The following is a 23373-nucleotide window of genomic DNA, read 5'->3' on the forward strand; positions in this document are numbered from 1 at the left end:
GTCAAGAAGGACTTTGTCTTAGGGTTTTCACCTTCTCTTACCTCGGTCCATCACCACGTGAGGTCTGCTGTCGTTAATCGAAAGAGAAGTGTCATAGGTTTCCGAGTCTTCTACCTAGGTCCGCTGATATCGAATGTCTGTAATCAAAAGGAAAGAGCTGCACATGGTCGCCATGTTAAGGGTCCCATAGGGCATGGAATAATCGACGAATCAGACAAAGAAGAAATTTGATGAGAAATCATGAAAGAGCCAGAAGAAGGAAAGAAAGACCAAGGAGCACTTTCACGTGAAGAAAAAGATTCACGTTAAAGGCAGTGCTGAACAAAAATTGTAAGTACTTATGTATGTGATAATTCTTAACAAGATTGTCCATCAAGTGTGTGTACAATAAGATAATGTATATTGAATTAAGCTTACTCAAGGTATGCTTTATTGTCAGTTTGTGTACGTTTGACTAGCAGGATATTATAGATTGTGATTTAACTTTAAGGGAAGAAACATAGAACTAAGTCTGAATCGCGAAGAATTGTGTGTGTGTGTGTTAAAATGGATCAAATTGTAAATATTCCTTTTTGATTTAATTATATAGTTTGTGAACAACACATTGGACTAATTCTGCCAGTGCGCTTTCCTGAAAATTTCAAACCTGCATAAGATAAAGTATAATCATGATTAAGCCATGACTAATTATAGGTAAAGATTAACATAAGTGAGGAATGCTAACAACATCTGCTTTGTCTTTAGTTTAAAATCTTATAATCTTGCACTCCATACATAGTTCAACTGGTGCAGTCATAAAATAAATAAATTTGTTAGACTATAGAGTGTGAGAAATAAAATCTAGTAGAAAGAAATAAATGGCAGCAGTCGACTGTTTACAATATTTCACTCAAGTGAAGAACAAATAAAGACAAAGCAGGGTAATTGAAATACAGAACGTTTATGACAAACTTTTCATTCTTTACATCTGTCATACTATTTCGTTCAACACTTTTACTCTCTCTCTCTCTCTCTCACTCTCTCTCAATCATGTCACATTTAATATCTCTTTCAATTCTATCTGCCTTTACATCACACACAATTTCAAGCATATTCTGAGTTCCATCCACTACTTCAATCTTGCGACCTGAGACACACTTTTGACCCTTGCTCTCATAGGATTTTCAGTACACTTTCCCACCAATATGGTTTTCAGACCAAATTCCATTTATCTTCGGTAATGAGTACATTTTGCAGACACTGCACTGCAACTAATTAATTCCACAGTACATTCTGATTGTAACACAATTTTTTAACTGATAACACTTTTTTTAAAAAACTAAACAACTTAGCTTTCAGAGCTCTTCGAACACAGTCATACCACTATATGGCACTTTGTGTTATTCTGAAAAATTAGGTGTTGGATTTTTTTCTATTCTGAACCTGAATCCAGATTGCTAAATAGCATTTCATTGCTTTCACAACATTTCATTTTTTAAGAAATAACCACCACAGACCAAACAGAGCTTGCATTGTCAGTAAAATCAATTTTTTTTTTTTTTGTCTTTTAAAATTGCTGCAATTAATATATATAAAGTAGTCAACAGTAATATGTGGAATATATTCACAACTGAAGAATATTCTATGTATATTGGCACAGTAAGTCCTTCCTCTTTTTGTGCCAATATACACAGAATATTGACACAGAAAGAGGAAGAAATTACTGAACTAGAAATTTTTCATTGCATCATAAAATATTTATGAAATAAAATACTTCATATCTCATAAAATGTTCATAAGCACAGTTGTCTATGTTCTTTAAATGTATTGGGAGTTGCAATATATTAGCCTTTCACAATGTTTGAAGATATGAATTGTTTGTTTCTTGAAAGTTTGTAACTAAATGTTTGCCTCTAAACAATTTCTTATACCTTCTCTCCTCAGTTTCTATGTGTCACTCATAATACGTGTGTGTATGTGTGTGTGTGTGTGTGACTGTAAAGATGATGGTATACACACACACGTGTAATATGAGTGATACATAGAAACCTTTCTTGCAATCTCTTCTTGCAACTAATATTCCCAAAGATGCATACCCATTCTTTGAATTCCTCCAGTCTTCATATTGTCCTAAGATCCAATTATCTTAATCTCCATGGAAAAATCAAACTAAAATCAAGATCAGAAGAATAAAAAATTATATTTTTTTACTTTTCCTAGGAATTACTCAACTGAACTGTTTTCTTTTGGTAAAAGATTGAATGAAGAATTTAATGATGAAACTTTAAGGAGAGCTTTTACTCATAAGTCTTATATTAATCAGGAAGAGGCTAGACGTAAGGAACTTGGTCTTCAAGATGTAATCTTACCACTTCAAGATAATTCTCAGCTTGCAGCTTCAGGTTTGTAACCCTAAAATCTAGCATAATGTCATTTCAGCTGCTTTTGTTCATTTTATTTTTTATCTTTAACCACCCAAACAGTCATGTGGATGAAATATATTAAATAATTTATGCTTCATATCCATTATTTCATTAGTATACAAATTCTATTTCAATTTCAGTGGATATTTGTATCAGTGTATTTATTGATACATAAACACATCAAAGGTGGTATTGTGGTTAATTTTATTATTGCTGTTCATTTTTGTCTTATATAATAATTGTATCCTGTCATCTTATATAGCTGCTGTACAGATTCTATAGCCTTGTCCAAATGCTGTAGCAATAGTTTTTCCACAGAGAACACATCACAGCAGGGTAATATCAAGCAACAATGACCAATCTTATCACGGGTAAAGTTTCTAGAAGAACATGCTATATGTTATTGTTGATATATTATTATTATTACTATGGGCGACTCATCAAGGGAGGCCCTAAACATCATGTCCATACAACTATTCAACATTCTCACAGTATCTATTTTACCTTGCCTTGAACTCATTCACTGTCATAGCACCCACAACAGACTCTGGCAGCTTATTCCACTCATTTACCACTCTAAAAGTACAGAACCCAGCTTTAACACCCTTACCAACCACACTCTTGCCCAGCTTCCATAGATGTCCCCTAGTCCTCCCGCCACCACCAGTCCTGATCTCAAAAATATACTCTGAATTAATCCTATAGAAACCCTTCAGCAATTTGAATGTCTCAATCATATCTCTCCTTTTCTACCTATCAACTAATTTCTGCAACCCACAAATCTTCAACCTGTTCTCATACGGTTCATTCCATAGACCTATCATCTTGGTCACTCGCCTCTGGATCCTCTCAACCTCCTCCCCTTCAAGAAGAAACCTAGGTGACCAAATCTGGGCACCTACAGTAGTCGAGATGGGGTCTTATCAAGGCTCGATACAGAGGAACAATAAGTTTCTTATCTCTGCTCGTCAAAGTATTCTTCAGCATCCAAGTGATTTGATGAGCTGATTTAGCCACTTTTGCAATGTGCCCCCTAAACTTCATCTCCCTATCCACCAACACTCCCAAGTCCCTGGCCTCATCAATCTCCTGGAGTACAGTTCCACCAATGTGGTATACTGCTGCTAAACTTTTCACCCCAAAATGCATAACCTTACATTTTGTCACATTAAATTGACATCCATTCTCCTTAGTCCAGACCTCCAATCTATCCAACCAGCCAGTATCCTATAACAGGAAATAATTCAAGCTCATGGAAATATTCCTAGACTCATTAGCATACACTCTAATATACACTTCACATACAGTTATATAGATTTTGGTACTTTGCAGTACCAAAATATATAGCTATATACCATAGCTATGGTATATAAAGCTATATACCATAGCTTTTTTGCTAATGGGTCTTTTAAACAAAAGACCCATTAGCAAAAAAGTACTGTTTTTATTTTTATTGTTTGTACTGTTTTAAACAAAGATACATTCATATGGATTACACATATTTAATAAACAAAACAAAATAATTATTTTGTGTAGCTGGGTTTGTAGTTTGTATTGCTATAGTATTAACTAGTGTAGCACTTGTCACTTCACTTAATCTTTATTTTTATCTTTGTTTTTAACAAAGAACTTTATCTCTGTTTTTAACAACTGTGATATAGTAGGGCAAGGCAAGTTTAGCCTATAGCCTATCTGTATTCAATACACCATCATCACTAAATTTAATAATTTTAATCTTAGCATGTAATGTAATAGGTTTACACATCTGCTTCTTTTCATGGAAGCAACAACATCATTACTTTTAATTTTATTTTGCCATTAATAATAAAATAATAGTAATAGTTTATAATTCGCTGCAAAATACAGGGAGATGTAGCGAGCAATGATGTTATTATTACTATTATTATTTTCGTGACACCTCCAAGGGGTCCGAAGACTCATCGCAGGAGGACACCTATTGTACACCTCTCCGTCTCCACCACCACACCGAATCTCTACCACCAATCATCTACATCAGCGGCATCTACTGCCCATCACCACCACCACCAAAGCTAGTATTTTTTGTCTGTAAATTGCATGTGTTCTAAAGGGCTGATTTGTCTGTATGCAGGATGAAAAACCCGAGTTTCTGGGAGAAAAAACCCTTCTACCTCTGTATGAGATCGGGCTAACTCACCTTCGATTGAAAAAGTCCATATAAAGATTCTGCCCGTCATGACGAGACTCAAACTTAGGCCTTTTCCAATTGAAGGACGCAACGTACCATCATACAAACACAGTTCGTGATTAACGTGCATTGGTTGATTAATGGCCACATCATGTCATTAAAACCATTGTATGAGTGAATGTGTCATTACATAAATGTGAATTTATCATGATTGAAAAGTGTCATAAAGCAAAGTGTTGTAATGTGGGGCATTACTGTATCTGGAACAAGAGGAAAGAATTTTTGGCATTGGTGAGTGCAATCCTTGTCAAAAATTAGATGCTAATGAGACTTGTTAACAGCAGATGATGTAGTTATAGGGATAGAATGTTAGTGGTATAGGATCTTCAGGGAGGATAGAGAGAGAAAGAGAATAGGTAGAGGTATTACTGATGATATCAGATGAATAGGTAGCAGTATTACTGATGATATCACTGCCTTTGAGGCAGTAGAAATAGAGGGGCTGCGAAATAGAGGCCAACAGGATAAAATAAATGGTTGGGTGCAGCTTTAGGTAACCATCGTGCAGATTTACTATTGCTTGGATGATGTGCATTGGCACAATGAATGCAGGTGGAATAATTATTATATTATAGAGAACATTAACTAGGGGACAGAGATTGGAAAGGAAATGAAATTTATACACCTACTAAGAAATAATTGAATGGAGAAGGACTTAAGGTTTAAGAGTGCTGGATCTAGTGATATAATCAGAGGATCTATCTATAACAAAGGTAGCTACATTGCCTTTTACTGAAGCCTTGACTTGGGAAGTTGCCAAATGATGGAACTAAAAATTCACACTTATACCACAGTAATTCAATTTTTTTAATAATATGTAGATATTTCGTCTTAAGTATCTTAAGATGCACAACATGGAGTTGAAAACCCTAACCATAGGATCCAATGGAAAAACACCAAGCTGCTACACAGATCCTTTTATAAACATGAGCATTTATATGAAGAAAGTGCTGAAGCCTTACGTCACAGACACAATCTGAACCATATGACTATCACTATCCCAAAAGTCTGGGAAATTATATCCTCGATTGTATAAAATAAATTTATCAGATATATGTAATTAAATTTTAAGTATAGCTGAATTATTATTGTTATTATTTTTATTATCATCATCATCATCATCATCAAATTCCTGCCATGTACCTTAAAGGGTGTACAGGATATGATAGTACTACATGAAAAAAAAAAAAAAAATTACATCATTACTAACTTCCTATCAACAATTTTCCTCCAAATCAGTCTGTTACTTGTCGAGACTCCACCATTATCAGATCTTATATTTCTATCGTCTAAGGCACTTTGTACCATATCAATCCACCTATATCTTGGTCTTCCTCTGGGTCGTTTTACTGATAACCTGGCAGAGAACACTTGTTTTGCTAATCTTTTTTCGCCCATTCTGTTTAAGTGACCATATCACCTGAGATTAGCCTTGCTAATGCATTCCTGGATGTTGACGATGTCAAGTTCTTTCCTAATATCCTCGTTTTTAATATGATATTGCCATTGATGCGCCATCTGTTCACGCCTATAATCTTTCTCAGGACTCTCATATCTGCGGTCTCTAGTCTTTGGTCAAGTGTTTTACTTCTGACCCAGCTCTCAGATCCATAAGTTAAAACTGGTTTGAACACTGTCTTGTATACAGCTGATTTAGTGTTCCGACTAATTTCTCTCTTATTCCATATGAATTTATTCAATTGACTTCCTACCATACCAGCTTTGTTGATTCTGTTGTCTATTTCTATATTAAATTTACCATCTTCAGTAAAAATCGTGCCTAAATAGCTGAAATGTTTCACTTGTTCCACAGGTTCTCCATTCACAACACAGTTGACATTTTCAACGATTCTGCCTATTTTCATTGTCTTTGTCTTTTTATTGCTGACCTTCATACCATATCTATTACAACAGTTATTCAATTTAGTCAGGGAATCTTGAAAACTTGTAGTGGATTTATTCAGAAGTATAACATCATCTGCATAAAGCAAAGAGCTGACATTAACATCTCCAATTTTGATATCATGTTTAATACCACTTTCCTTCATAATGTGATCCATACAGATAATGAATAACAGAGGGGGATAATGTACATCCCTGTCTCACACCAGATTTAACATTAAACCATCTTCCTGTACTTCCTTCAATTCTAACTGCTGACTTACAACTCAAATAAAGACTAAGTATTGTTTGATATAATGCCCCATTGACACCATATAACTGTAGAGTATTGAATAGCTTCTCTCTTGGCACCTTGTCATATGCCTTTTACAAATCGACAAAACTTAAATACAGATCTCTGTTATATTCCCATGCTTTCTCGACTATTTGTCGTAAAGTGAAGATCTGATCCTGACAGCCTCTATTTGGCCTGAATCCAGCTTGTTCTTCACCAAACTTTTCTTCCACAATTCTTCTCAACCGTTGCTCAAGTATACTTGCATAGATCTTGCCAGGAACACTCAGCAGGGAAATACCTCTGTAATTCTCACATTGAATTTTATTTCCCTTTTTATATATGGGTACTATGACAGCTCTACTCCAATCATCGGGATTTCATCCCTCTGTCCAGGCTTTCTGAACTGTGCAGTGCAGCCACTGTAAGACTCTTATACCACCATACTTCAGCATTTCTGGTCGAATATCATCTACTCCTGCTGCCTTTCCACATTTCAAGCGTTTGATGGCATTTTCTACTTCAAGTATGGATATGTATTCCTGACTGCATGTCTGGTGAGTGTTTTTTACCACTATGCCATCATCACTGCTTGTTTCATTTAGCAGTTTTTCAAAGTAATTACTCCATACTTCAAGGATATCTTTTTCTCCCGTTTTCATGTCACCTTTATCATCTCTAACTCCTTTTACAGCACTCTCTCCTCCATTCCTAAGCTTCTTCAACAACCTCCAGAATATTTTCCCACCTTTTTAATATTTATTTTCTATATTCTTGCCAAAGTCCTCCCATAACTTTTGTTTAGCTAGTTTTACACAGTGTTTAGCATTCTTGCATTTGTCTCTGTATTCTCTAAGTGCACAAGCTGACTTATTTGACAGGAACTTTTGGTATGCTCTTTAACTTCCTGTGTCCACCAGGGAGTTCTAATTTTTTTATCCTTGCAGACAACCTCACCACCTGCCTCTCTGGCAGAATCAGTCAATGTTTTCTTCAGAGTTTGCCACTGAATATCCAAGGTTTGATACCTGTTCTCAAACTCTTTCATTTTTTCTTCAATAATCTTTGTGTATTTTAGTCTACAGTTCACATCTGAGAGCTGCTCAACTTTTATTCGCTTTAAAACTTTCTTACATGTTATTCTTTTCAATATGAAATTCAATTTTATCCTGCTCAAGACTAAATAGTGATCACTTCCAATTTCAGATCCTCTGTACACTCTGGTGTCCTGCACCAGGGGAAAACATCACTGTCAACAATAACATAGTCAATGAGACTCTTCTTATTGCTTGCCTCTTCTCTCCATGTGAATTTGTGCACATTTTTATGCTGGAACATGGTGTTAGTAATAACCAGTCCATGTCCTGAGCAGAAATCCAACAGATATTTGCCATTATTATTAGCTTTGCTCTTTTCTCCAAATTTTCCCAAAATATTTTTGTATGTCTCACAATCATTTCCTACTCTGCTATTTAGATCCCAAACAAGGACCAACTTTTCCTGTTTGATTGTGTAATAATTTTTCATTATTATTATTATCATTTCTTCAAACATGTGCACTAACTGTTCCTTTGAATGTAATTCCTAGTATTGTTTGTAATAACTGTACTGATGATGTCTTGAGGTACTTAAGAGGAAATATCAGCATATTATTAAAAAAAATTAATTACTATGGTATATGTGTGAAGTTTTAGTTATGAATACTTCACAGGTTTCACTATATAATAGAGCCAAATGATGGAATTTTCAGTAAAGAATGGGCGCATATTTGAAACTGCAGCTTAGGGGATTATGATAAGCTTTGGAAGCAGCTCAAAGTTCCATTGTATAAGAATACTCATGGGGAGGACGTTAGCAGTGGATGAGAAATTAGTGTATGATAAAAACAGTATCCGACTGTATACTCAAGGTCTAAAAGTGTAAAGGATAATCAACCTCCTCTGGTTCTTTTTTGAATTGGAAGAAATGGAGATGTATACACAGCAAAGGATGACTGATGCAGAGATACTAAAGAGTAGTTTACGGTGAAGCAGAATCCAGAAGGCAGGTGGGTAACAATGTGCTGTGTACTTGGCTGCAGCTATTCAGTATCATTTTTATCAACTAGAGCTAGAGCATTAGTTGATAAAAATGATATAGATATTCTCTAGAATGATTTAAATAAGCTGACAGTATAGGCAAAAGATGCCAAAAAAAGAAGATATAGCAATTCTCTTCTTTAGCAGTTACTGTTCTGACAGAAACTGTCAGGTCAGCCAGATCAAATCTCCCCATTTCTTTCTGTTCTCCCAAATTCTTTCTTCATAACACTGTGCCAATTCAGGTTTCTCTTTTCTAGATCTTTCCTTAACTGGTCTCTCTCTCCCCCCCCCCCTCAAATTTCATTTCATGCATTCTTCTTGGTATTCTTTCTAAGTTCATTCTCATTAGATGGCCAAACCACTTCATGCGAGAATTAATAAAAAAAATTTCAACACTTTTTAGTCCTAAATTATTCCTAATGTCCACATTTCTTATTCTGTCTTTCCTGTTTTTGCCATCATTGTCCTTAAAATTTTCATTTCCATTGTTTGTGTTCTATTCATGTCTCTTTTTGTTAGTCTCCATATCTGTTGCATAAGTCAAAATGGAGACAAAAAGTAACTTTTGTTAATCAAAAGCTTGCACTTAAGTGAGACCACACTGACCCAAAGTAAACTACTTACATTGTTAAAAAAAAAGTTTGACCTAGCAAAATCTTCCTCATTATCACCAGGGTCTAAACCTCCATTACTTTCTAATGATGGAAGTTTATTCCAGATATTTGAAGTTTTCATTACCCTTCAAATCTTGCCTATTGAATCTAACACCATTAATGGTTACATTTTTACTGTGATTTCTACTCTTAAGCATAGCAATAACCTACAGAATTAGCAAAGCCGATATGGTTGGAGAATCAGAAAAAGCTCTTCAAAATGTAACATTTTGAGGAGCTTTTTTTATTCCCTTGGCACCTTATTGTTTGTCTTCTCCTGAACTACAAATTCTATACAGATCCTTATTGGTTTCTCATCTGTCTTAAAATGAAAATCTAATTCTGATAACATCCTTTTGGATTTAACTGACCTTGTTCTTCCTCAGATGTGTCTTCCACATATTTACTTAGTCTCTTCTCAAGTATGCTTATAAATTTTTTACTGGAACACTCAGTACAGAAATTCCTCTGGAGTTCTGCCATTAGTTGTTGAGTCTTCTTTTTATAGATAAGTGCAGTGAGAGAATATCTCTTCCAATAATTCAGAATTTGAATTTCTGTGCAGCCCTCGGGTTGCTTAAGGGGCCAAGCTGGATAACTGGGGGGAGACTTCCACATAGCTTTTTAAGGACTGTGGAGAACCAACTAAGGACTCCTGACCTAATATTCAGTCTCACCTTCATCTCATGGTGAACCTCATTAATAGGTATCCAGCTGGATACTGAATGAGTGAGGATAGTCATAATTTGGGACTCAGACCAAATTGTACCCTTTATTGGCTTTAACCAAAACAAAATGGTGGTATAACATGATGAATTTTCCTGCCAACTGAGTGTTGACTGGTTAGACAGGGGCTGCTATTTACATCAGGGAAACAGAGTGAATAGTGTAAAAAATCAGCTACTGGAACAAATTCCAACCAAATTTCAGCAGAAGTGAAGATAGGTGTCATCACATTAAGAAGCATCAATTGAAAGAAGTCAAAAGTAGAAAAATTAGACATGTACCATGTTGCATATTTAGTGTTACTGAGACAAATAAGAAAAAATAGGTGTATTTATGCTTAATAATGAACACAAGATGTTCTATTGTGGCAGGACTGATCAGGAAAGGAAAGAGTAGGTATAATGTCAAACTCTAAACGTGAAGATGAACTTCTTAATTGACAGAAAGCTTCAAGTAGAGTGATATGGGCACATTTCAAAGTGGAGAAATTGGACTATGAAACTTATTTGTGGCTATAATCCTACAGAAGGTTCTGTGAGAAAGAAGTGGAGAAATCTTTTGAGTCAAAGGCAGCCTCCATAAAGCAAATTGAAAAGCTGGTCCTTGTTAGAGATTAAACAGCATAATAGGAAATGAACCTCAGATATACAGCAATGTTTTTAGGAAAATTTGAACAAAAAAAAAAACAAAGCTAATAATGATAGTAAGTACCTGCTAGATTTCTGAGAGTTTTTTTTATCTGAAGGTAAGTTAGCCAGTTTCACATGAAGGTGGCAGGAGTTTCATCTCACAAAATAGATAAAAGCACACATGCAATTTACAAACATAACACAACTGGTCTCACACTGGCTTTAGTTGCTTTGGCTATAATTCAGTACAAAATATACTATAGGTTAACAAATAACCTTTCATAGATGAGAGCAACATTAAAAATAAATAACTACCAACAACTGTTGAGTTGTTTCGGGTTGATTATTTTGGAAATTGGAATGAGAATAGAGTTCTTTTTTTAGAGAGAAATAAGTAAAAAATTCAAGGAATGGATTCAGAAACCTTTACATTTATCTGCAAGTATTTTTCCTTCAAATGGTGAATGACCACCATTTGGATCTAAAAACTGGAAGGCAACTTTTTTTAAAGAATAAACTTGTACTACTCTTTCCAAACAGTAGTACAAGTTTGGAAAGAGTAAATTCCAATAGCAGTTTTGGTCTACTCTTTGCTTTCTTCATTCTGTATTTGCTTCAAGACAGAAAGTTGTGTTTTCTTCTAATACTGCAGACCAGAAGAAAACTGTATTCACACAGAAAGGAGAACTGATTTTATTAGTATTAAAAGATTGTTTAGAGAAGTAAAGCAAACAGATTATTCTAAATGTTTTTTTCCTCATGGATAATTTTCTGATGCACGGTGATTTTTCTGGTAATTGCTTATTCTAAAGTGTACTGAGGTAGGACAAGGATATTTCTTTCACTTTAAAAGGAAGGAGAATAATTTGAGAAGGGTGACTTTGAGTCAGAGCGAAATGGTTCTCTTATTGAAACTGATCGTATTGTGAATATACTGGAAAGCAATTTCTTTGGTTTTATTGTTAGAATATTTTTTATATTCCTAAAATTAAATTGAGAGAGAAAGTGTATCTTTTATGAAATTCTTTAAAAATAAATTGTAAATAATCGTATTTGTATAATTTTTATATTAATTAAACAATCTTTCCTTTTGTATTAAAATTCTCTTGTCTTACTTATGAGACTGAGATAAGTGTATATAAAATATGAGATTTGTTTAAATTTTGCAGAAATTTTAAATGTATCGGAAAGAAACAGAATAATATTCGTTGTACAAATCTTTATAAGTGCATAGGAAAAACACACTCAAGGATATATATATATAAAAACAAATACAAAATATATATTTTCATCATCTTATTTTTATAACTTTATCCAAAAATTAAAGAAGCTTAAGAATATCATAATTCCTCAAAGTATTGACTTGCATTTTTGTATGCTTTTTGTAAAGATTCAATCCAAGTCTTTAATCAAGTGATATGTAATTCTTTGGACTATCATAAAGGCTATCATGAAAATATAGCATATACTTTTAGCAATTATTAGTGATGTTAATATGTTATCGCCATAAAAGTATATATTACACTTTCATGACATGTCACATTTCTTCACTTTGCTAAACTAGTTTGCTTTATATATCAGATAAAAACACAGTGAAAATTCTTGTTTGCTGTTTATTTGCTATTGCTGTTAAGATAACTAAGAACTTTTTTTTATCATCATCATCATACGTATCAAGGATTTAGGCCTACTATGGCCAGTTCCTGCCTTAGAAGTCATCGTTGAATCGTTTAAGAGGACGTCCTGGTTTTCTTTTTCCTAATGGTTTGTACTTTAAGGCTTGTTTTGGTAATCTTTCTGTTTTCATTCTTTGAACGTGTTCCATCCATTTATGTTTATATTTTTTAATTTTTTCTATTACTGGTTCTTGGTTTAATTCTTTCATAATATCTTCGTTTCTTTTGTGATCAAATAGGGTATACTTTGCAGTTTTTCTCATAAACTTCATTTCTGCTGTTGTTAATCTTTGTTTGTCTTTTTGTTTTATTATCCAGATTTCGCTTCCATACATTAAGACCGGTAGGGCTAATGTATTGTATACTTTTAGCCTGGTTTGTTTTTGAACTAGGTTTGGTTTAAATATAGAGTTAATTACTCCTGTTATTTTTAAATATTTTGCAATTTTTATGTTTATATCTTTTTCATTTTCATAAGTGATCATACATCCTAGGTAGTTAAATGAATTCACCTGTTCTAAGATCTTGTTATCTAATACTATTTTAGTTCTTGCTGGATCTTGTCCTTTAAAGGCCATAGTTTTTGATTTTTCTGTTTGATATTATCATACCATAATCTTTGGATATCTCATTTAGATTTAAAATAGCTTTCTGTAAGTTATCTTCAGAATTCGTAATTATTATTTGGTCGTCTGCAAAGAGGAGAGTGTTTAAGTTAACTGTAGATGAAAGTTTAATTCCTTGATGTAAATTTTTACTCCATTTTATTATTATTTCATTTAAGTAGATATTAAAAAGAGTTGCTGAGAGGGGACATCCCTGTCGGACCCCTTGGTTTATTTCTCTTGTATATGATAGCTCATGATTTAATCTTATTTGTATTTGATTATTTTCATATATACTTGTGACAGCTTTTAGGATATTATTTGGTATTTGTCTTTCTTTTAATATGTTAAATAATATGTTTCTTTTAACTTTGTCAAATGCTTTTTCAAAGTCAATAAATGCAATATGTGTTTCTAAATTATATTCTCCTCTTTTCTCTATTATTAATAGAGAAAAGAATAAAGTTTTCGGAATATTTCATTAGTTTGTTATTTAAGATTCTACTGTATATTTTGTAACATGAATTTAGTATACTGATACCTCTATAGTTTTTAGGGTCATCTCTGTTACCTTTCTTAAAGATAGAAATCACAATTGCTTTTTTCTATTCTATTGGGGGGGGGATACCAGTTGAGTAAATTTTATTTAAAAATAATAAGAGTTTATATACTAATAAACTAATATATACTAATTTTATATTTTATATATTTTTTATATTTTATTTTTTTATTTTTATTTTTTTTATTTATTTTTTATTTTTTATATTATATTTTATTTTTTTATATTATTATTTTTTATTTTTTATATTTTATATATACTCATTTTATATACTTATTTAATACTAAGTTTATATACTATAAGTTTATTTAGTATTAGTATATATACTAATATATACTAATACTAAAATAATAAGAGTTTATATAATAATAAAACATACAATAAAAAACTTTTTTTATTGTATGTTTTATTTTTATTATTTGATGTTATTTATATAATATTTTATGTAGCTGTATCATTTCAGGGATGCAAGTGATTACAGATTTTATCAAGCCTTTTTTACGAAATTCCTTTCCACTTATGCCGGAAGAAGGAGTATGGTTAGTATTTGTTAACTTACTTTGTTAAAGGACACATAGTAAAAATGATAATTATTATATGTTTTATAGAATGCATAAGAACCTATGAGACTTACGTTTATCTCTTGCGGTATCTCTCAGATACAATTTACTATGAAATATCACACACCTTTACATAACACGTGTTAAACCAAAACTGACCGCATACACAATGTGGAATATCACTCGTAATATATGCATGTGCAGCTATTCATGACCTCCAAGCTACACGCTGAATATGTGTAAGAATATTTATATTAAACAATTTGTTTCTATCTGTCGGATCAGCCGCGACCTCCACAGGGTTAAATCTTGCAGATTCACATTTAACCCTGTGGAGGTCGCAGCTGATCTGACAGATACAAACAAATCCTTTAAATATTAATATTCTTACACATAGCCAGTGTATAGCTTGGAGGTCATGAATAGCTGTGCATGCATATATTATGAATGATATTCCACATTGTGTATGCAGTCATTGGTTTAACACGTGTTATATAAATGTTATGTGTGTGATATTTCATAGTAAATTGTATCTGAGAGGTACTGCGACCTCCGATGTCAATATAGTATTGGTTTTGTTGTTGTTTTTTTATTTACTTTTGAAAACTTGGTGTTCTTCACCAAGCTTTTCTTCCACAATTCTTCTCAACCGTTTCTCAAGTATACTTGCATAGATCTTGCCAGGAACACTCAGTAGGGAAATACCTCTGTAATTCTCACATGCAGTTTTATTTCCCTTTTTATATATGGGTACTATGAGAGCTCTACTCCAATCATCGGGAATTCGTCCCTCTGTCCAGGCTTTCTGAACTATGCAGTGCAGCCACTGTAAGACTTTTATACCACCATACTTCAGCATTTCTGGTCGAATATCATCTACTCCTGCTGCCTTTCCACATTTCAAGCCTTTGGTGCCTTTTTCTACTTCGAGTATGGATATGTATTCTTGACTGCATGCCTGGTCAGTGTTTTTTATCACTGTGCTGTGATCACTACTTGTTTCATTTAGCAGTTTTTCAAAGTAATTACTCCATACTTCAAGGATATCTTTTTCTCCTGTTTTCATGTCACCTTTTCTTCTCTAACTCCTTTTGCAGCACTCTTTCCTCCATTCCTAAGCTTCTTCAACAACCTCCAGAATATTTTGCTACCTTCTTGATATTTATTTTCTATATTCTTGCCAAAGTCCTCCCATGACTTTTGTTTAGCTAGTTTTACACACTGTTTAGCTTTCTTATATTTTTCTTTGTATTCTGTAAGAGTAAAAGCTGGCTTATTTGGCAGGAACTTTTGATATGCTTTCTTCTTTTTCTTCACTGCCTCTTTAACTTCCTGTGTCCAGCAGGGAGTTCTGATTTTTTTATCCTTGCACACAACCTCACCACGTGCCTCTTTGGCAGAATCAATCAATGTTTTCTTCAGAGTTTGCCACTGAATCTCCAAGGTTTGATTCCTGTTCTCAAACTCTTTCATTTTCTTTTCAATAATCTTTCTGTATTTTAGTCTACAGTTCATCTGAGAGCTGCTCAACTTTTATTCGCTTTAAAACTTTCTTACATGTTATTCTTTTCAATATGAAATTCAGTTTTATCCCTCTCAAGACTAAATAGTGATCACTTCCAATTTCAAATCCTCTATACACTCTGGTGTCCTGCACCAGGGAGAAAACATCACTATCAACAATAACATAGTCAATGAGACTTTTCTTATTCCTAGCCTCTTCTCTCCATGTGAATTTGTGCACATTTTTATGTTGGAACATGGTGTTAGTAATAACCAGTCCATGTCCTGAGCAGAAATCCAACAGATATTTGCCATTATTATTAGCTTTGCTCTTTTCTCCAAACTTTCCCAAAACATTTTTGTATGTTTGACAATCACTTCCTACTCTGCTATTTAGATCCCCAACAAGGACCAACTTTTCCTTTTTCATTGTGTCAGTAACTTTCTCTAGAGCCCCAAAAAATTCCTCCACTTCTACCTTAGTAGAACCTTCTGTATGACCATAGGCACAAATAAGTCTCATTGTCCAGTTCCCCATTCTCATATTTGCCCACATTACTCTACTTGAGACTGACTGCCATTCAAGAAGATTAGCCTCGTATTTTGTGTTGAATACTCTGGCTACTCCTTCTTTTCCTTGATTGTCATTGCCTGAATATAACATTTTGTATTTATTGCTCAGAAAGATCTCACCAGTTTTGGTCTTTTTTGTTTCAATCACCCCTATTATGTCGATCTGGTACTTATCTGATTCCTCAGCTAGCTCTATTTCTTTGCCATTCAGGCTTCTTACGTTGATAGTACCGATCTTTAACTCTGGTGATGTTGAGTTGGGGTTTGTTTTCAGATTTGTTCCAGTAGCTGACTTTTCGCTGTTCGCCCTGGTTCCCTGGCGAAAACAACGGGGGCCTTGTTTATCCGGGCAATGCCCCAGCCGGCATGAAATTTTGTCATGTTGTACCATCATTTTTTATTTTGGTTTAACCAATAAGAATACAATTTGGTCGGCTAAATACCAAATTGCCAGCCCATCCTCGTTCGTTCAGTATCAAAGTAGATACCCAACAGGGTGCACCACGAGAAGGTGAGGATTGGACATTAGGTCAGAAGCCCTGGTCGGTTCTCCACATTCCTTTAAAGGCTATGTGGAGGTCTCCTCTCAGTTATATAGCTTTGACCTTTAAGCACCCCTTTCTAGATTGCAACTGAAAATAAATGAACCATCATGTATTATATTTGCAGTGTTTTTTTTTTTTTTTAAAAGTTTTATCACATTTTAGCACATACTAGTAATGAATGGATCTCTTAGATACATGCAACCTATGCTGCAATTTTTTCGACCTCGACCTCCGCAGCGTTTAGGTAACCAGTGGTGTACAAGGTTCAATCCTTGGTCCACTGTTATTCAATCTGTACCTTAATGACATTGGGAAAGATTTGACAAGTGACATATAGCTGTTTGCTGGTGATGCAAAGATAGGTAGGGTAATCAGGAATGCTGCTGATATGCAGTACTTGCAGAATGACTTGAATAGGCTGCAATTGTGGGCATGGGAAAATGGATGTCAGTTCGGTGTCAGTAAATGTAAAGTCATTCACTTTGGTTTGATTAGATATCAGATGTCATATTATATTGGTGAGATTATGCTAGAAGAAACTGATGGCTAGGGATCTTGGGGTGTTAATAGATAGGAAGTTGAAGTTCAGTGGTCATGTGGCAAAGATTGCAAATACAACTCAAAAGATAATTGCAATGCTGATAAATGTTCACGTGTAAGGATAAGGATGTTATTTTACCTCTTTATAAGGTCTTGATAGGACCTCTTGAACTATTGTGTGCAGGTCTGGTTTCCATTGTGATTATGTACCTCAAAAAAGAAGAAAAGAAAAAAAAAGAACTTGATAAAAGAAATTATTGAACTTTCCAATAAGATTTTCATGTTAATAAAGAACTGTAGTCTTGTTTACAACAACAAATAATGCTTTTGATTTCATTTCACTGCCATGTTGTTTACCATGCCAACTAGTAGTGTGCAAAGAATAAGAAAACTAGAATAAGTTTGTATTTCTGAGGAGGAAGTTGATATAATCAGAGAGAAAAATAGAACAGCTGTTGCATTGATTAGAACAGAACAGGTGCTGAAAGTTGGAACTTTAGGGGAGAAATATATGTTGGTTAATGGAAAGGACATTTCTTAAGTCATAAAGGCTGGAAAAGGTTGTTAAAAGGGAACAAACAGTTATTCCAAAATTAATGGATGAATTTCTTTTAAAAAGACACTAAGTTGGAGTATAGATAAGAGTGATGAGAGGAATTATATAGATTCTACTGAAACAACACACAGATCCTTTTGATACATTAAGCAGTGAACTTACTCTAGTTAAATGCTATGAACTTGAAAGCGATTAACTTTTTGTGATCAAGGATTAGGAAGAAGTTTCTAGAAAAATAAAAATGGAATTTATCTTTAAGAATTTAAGAAGAAATATCTTACTCAAGAAAGGTTAAGCACAAATTGTTTTTTGTTCTCAAAGAAAAGAAAAAGTATGAGTTAAGTGATTATATTTTAATGGCCATTGTTGAGAATGGAAGAAACTGTATTTATAAGTTTGAAGTTAACTGTTTTTGTTTGTGTGTTCTCATCAGATCCTGTGATCTTGAAGAGAAGAAATAAGAAATGTTGTGTGATGTTAAATTTGTGGACCCTTTTCTCTTTAGATTATAAGTTTTATTTATAATGCAGATTTGTATAATAACACTTGCTAATCATAAAATTTTACACACATACACACTGTTATGGTCATGCAGTACCATATTTACATTAATTATTATTTGTTTTTAAATAAATATATTCATTTTGAATTTACTTTGTTTCTTACTCAACCTCCTTAATTCATAATTTATTTTTATAATATCCTGGATCCGAATCTGTGTTATTAACTGAAAAAGTTAACAAACTGTTATGGTATCCCATGGTATACCATTGATGCTCTCTATTTATTCTCCTAATATTTTTCACAACTTATATCTGTAGTCTCCAGTCTTTGATAAACTATTTTCCTTGTAAGCTAGATACATAAGATACAGACTGAATACTTGAATACTGTCTTGAATACTACTGGTTTAGTGTTCTGATTAATTTCTCTCTTATTCTGTATAAATTTATTTAGCAGACTTCCTACCTTATCAGTTTTGCTAATTCTGTTGTTTATTTCCATATTTAATTTGCCATCTTCACTAAAAATTATGCCTAAGTAGCTGAAATGTTTTACTTGTTTTATAGGTTCTCCATTTGGAATGCAATTGAAGTTTTTATGTTCCTGACTATTTTCTTAGTTTTGGTCTTTTTATTCCTGATTTTCATGACACATTTATTACAGCAGTTACTCAGTTTAGTTAAGAAATCCTACAAGCTTTTACGGGATTTATTTAAGAGTATAACATCTGCATAAAGTAAAGAACTGAGATTAATATCTCCAGTTTTGATATCAAGTGTAATGCCACTTTCTTACATCATGTAATCCATATACATCATGAATAACAGTGGAGATAATGTACACCCTTGTTTCACACTGTTTAACATCAAATCATCTTCTGTATCTCCTTCAATTCTAACTTAGAACTCACTTATTGTTGGTGACTTACAACTCAAATACAGAATAAGTATTGCTTGATAAAATGTCCCAATTATGCCATATAACTGTAGCATTTTGAGCAGCTTTGCACTTGGCACCTTGTCATATGACTTTTCCACATCTACAAATCAAATACAGATCCTTGTTATATTCCCATGATGTATCAGTTATCCATCTTAAAGTGAAAATCTGATTATGACAATCCCTTGGCTTGAACCTTTGTCTTTTACCTAGTTTCTCTCTTTGACAATATTTCTTAGCCTCTTCTCAAATATGCTCACCTACATCTTACCTGGAACGCTCAGTATGGAAATTCCTCTGTAATTTTCACATTCAGTTTTAAATTAAATTTATATTTAAAGTTATTATTAATTAAATTTTATTAACTTATATTAAATCATATTTAAATTTATATATTGTCTTCAAGTTAAATTCATTATCTGTGTCCTCTGGACAGTTTTTTTTTAACTAATATGTAATCTATTTCAACTGTTTAGTTATTTGTAAAACACCATGTCCATGGTATTTTAGGTTCCCTCTTGAAGACAGTATTTTTCACTACTGGGAATATACTAACTTTTCTTCTCAGAAAGTTTTAGATCCAAGACATATTTTCCAATTGCCACCTTTTCAAATCAAAACCTCTTCCCTATTGAGGCATTGATATCTTTCATAACCACTAATTGAGTGGGATTGCCCTATTTTATTGCAGCATCTATTTGTGTCTATGTTGTAGAAGTTATCTACTTTAGTATCATTATAAGAGCTTGTTGGTGCATAGACCTAGATTATGGTCATTACTGTACTTTCAGATGTTTTAATTTTCAGAGGCTGCAAGTTTAAAGTTTAAATATGTTTGGTTTCTATTTCGGTGTATTCAACACTCCACTCCTTCTTTACTGTCACTTGGTTTCTCGAGTATGGTAGAACAAGTTTCCACTATTCAAATTATTATCAGTGGACAGCACTTGACCCTGTATGATAGAACTGGTTTCTTGACTTCATGCATTTGGTTGGACACTTCTTTTGGTCCTTATCCTTTTTCCAGTTTGGCTTAGGTGGCCCTACCAAAAACTTAAGCTCCAGCCAGTATAGTATAGCTCAAGATCATTGGGACATGCAGACATCCTCACTGTGATAAGGTGATAGCCCATAAATACTAAAATATGCCTTTATAATTTAACAGTAGTAGATGAAAAAAACATTAATGACAGTGACTCTTAATACTTTTTATATTTTAAAGCATATGACACTATTTATGCTTCACTGTTTTTCATCCTGCTATATAGTGCAGCTACTTTTATTCTTATTATTACAGTCCATAAAATTCTTGTTTCATTTCCATGCAGTGCTATCCATGATTACTTAGTTGGAGAAGAAATACTTTTTCATGTGGCTTCTAACATTGGAATATCTGATCTCATATTATGTGCTGTAAGTTGATGTTTTCATGATGTGAATTTTTGATACTAAATCCTTATTATTATATTTGATATACCAGTATCTTAGAAAATTAGAATTTGTTAAGTTTTGACCTATTTTAATATCATCCTTCCTTTCATTGTTACATGGTGATCAGTATTCATTATGGCAAAATTATTTTACAACTGGCGTGTTGAGATTTATTATTTTAATTTAAATTAAAGTTATTGCTTTCAACACAGGTGGTCTCTATAATTAATGTATTTTAATTCATTCAAGAACTGTGCAAATTCTATAGAGCTAGTTTATTGAAACCACATATCATCATAAGTTTGTATTCTTAGAAAGTGTAATTGTTGTGTAACTAATTTTGTATATGGTGAAATGTTTACAGCCAATTTCTGAATAACTGTATAATCCTGTATGAATAACTTACACACCTGTTTCTAAATCCTTATTCTGTGATACCTTAGCATTTACATTAGTTAACTTGAGCTAACACTCACTACCTATGCATTATCATATTACCAAGGCTATTCTTTATATAATTTCTTAAGATTACCATTTTTGGTGTGTTGTTTTAATATAAAAAGTGTTTCTAAAACAGTAGAACTGCTAAATACAAAGTTAAAAATGTAGATTTATGTCATGAGCCATTAAGCTAGAAAGATTTCATCATATCTGGATTTCTTGCACCCAGAGTTAAAGTAAGGCTGAACAAAAGGACTAAGTAGAAGAATAGAATGGTGAATCTAAAAATGTTAAGGATGAACTTACATAAGTTCTTAAATTTAGTTATCTACACAAAATGTATAGAATTTACTCCACGTTTCATTATATAATTGGTTCTCACTATAATCCACAGTGAGAGTTGATTATTACACAATGAAAAGGGAGGATTAAAGGCAAGTTTGCTGCTCTCTAGTGGAAAGGTTGCAATATATTTTCTTCTTTTCCTTTAAAATTGCAGTATTGTAATGATGTTTAGACTGAGACCTTTTGTAGTGAATTTGCCTTTAATAGTGTTTGCTGGAGTGTGCATTGACTATATCTTTTTACATCTTTTATCAATAATTTAAGAATCATATACTTAATTAGTATACTTTATCTTACTTAATATTATTAATTTTCCCACTGGTTCAGGACATGAGAGTATACAGAGGATTTGATGGAAGTGATCACTCTTTAGTGTTGAGCTGGATAAAACTGAATTTCATATCGAAAACAAGAGTATGTTTTAAGTTTTCAAGTTTTAAAATGAATCAAAGTTTTCGAGCTTTCAGGGTGAACTGTAGACTTAAATCCACAAACATTATTAAAGAAACAGTGAAAGAGTTTAAAAACTAAACCTTTGAAATTCAGTACGAAATCCTGAAGAAAACATTTCATTGATTCAGCTAGAGATGCTGAATTGTGAGGTTGTCTGCAAGGATAGAAAAATCAGAACTGAATGGTGGACTCATGAAGTTAACAAGGTAGTCCAGGAAAACAGAAAGATATTGAAAGTTCCTGGCATAAGTCAACTTGTGCTCTTAGAGAATACAGAGAAAAATGTAAGAAAGTGAAGGACTGTGTTAAAACTGGCTAAGCAGAAATCATGGAAAACTGGTAAGAACAACATCAAATTCCTGACATGTAACCTAAAAGGGTGTATAGGATATGATAGTACTACATGAAAAATTTACATCATTATTAACTTCCTATCTACAATTTTCCACCAAATCAATCTGTTACCTCTCAAGACTCCAACATTATCACGTCTTATATATATCTATCTTCTAAGGCACTTCACTCCGCGTATATCTTGGTCTTCCTCTGGGTCTTTTTCCTGCCAACCTGGCAGAGAGCACTTGCTCTGTTATTCTTTCCTCTCCCATTCTGTTTAAGTGACCATACCACCTGAAATTAGCTATGCTAACACATTCCTGGATGCTAAGAATGTCAGTTTCTTTACTAATATCCTTGTTTTTAATATGATATTGCCATTGATGCCATCTGTTCATGCCCCTAATCTTTTTCAGGACCCTCATATTGCAGTATCTAGTCTTTGATCAACTGTTTTACTTCTAATCCAGCTTTCAGATCCATAAGTTAAAATTGGTTTAAACACTGTCTTGTATACAACTAATTTAGTGTTTTCACTAAATAATCTCTCTTATTCTATATGAATTTATTCAATTGATTTCCTACCATACCAGCTTTGTTGATTCTGTTGTGTATTTCCATATTTATTTTACCGTCTTCACTAAAAATTGTGCCTGAGTGGCTGAAATGTTTTACTTGTTCCACAGCTTCTCCATTTACAACATAGTTGACATTTTCAATGCTTCTGCCTATTTTCATTATCTTTGTCTTGTTATTGCTGACCTTCATACCATATCTATTACAATAGTTATTCAATTTAGTCAGGGGAGTCTCGTCTGTGTTCACTGGGCATCTACAGATGCCATATGGTCACTCCAATGCTCGATGATGTTCCACACTAGGCCTCGCCATGTAGTCCTGTTGTTTGCCCTTC

At 33.3% G+C, this 23373-nt stretch overlaps 1 protein-coding gene across 3 annotated transcripts in view; it reads left to right on the plus strand.

Moving 5' to 3' along the window:
- mRpL44 (mitochondrial ribosomal protein L44) overlaps nucleotides 1-23373 on the plus strand; it is a 132865-nt gene that overhangs the window by 38793 nt on the left and 70699 nt on the right. For all 3 annotated transcript variants that reach the window (XM_090409664.1, XM_090409673.1, XM_090409682.1), the window contains exons 3-5: nucleotides 2200-2381; nucleotides 14198-14273; nucleotides 20783-20867. In XM_090409664.1, coding sequence (XP_090265790.1) covers nucleotides 2200-2381; nucleotides 14198-14273; nucleotides 20783-20867 — 343 coding nt within the window. The remainder of the gene's footprint in view (nucleotides 1-2199; nucleotides 2382-14197; nucleotides 14274-20782; nucleotides 20868-23373) is intronic.

The sequence above is a fragment of the Typopeltis vanoorti genome, chromosome 2 (genome assembly GCF_054136105.1).
Source record: "Typopeltis vanoorti isolate ZY-2024b chromosome 2, IOZ_Tvanoo_1.0, whole genome shotgun sequence".
Classification (NCBI taxonomy): domain Eukaryota; kingdom Metazoa; phylum Arthropoda; class Arachnida; order Uropygi; family Thelyphonidae; genus Typopeltis; species Typopeltis vanoorti.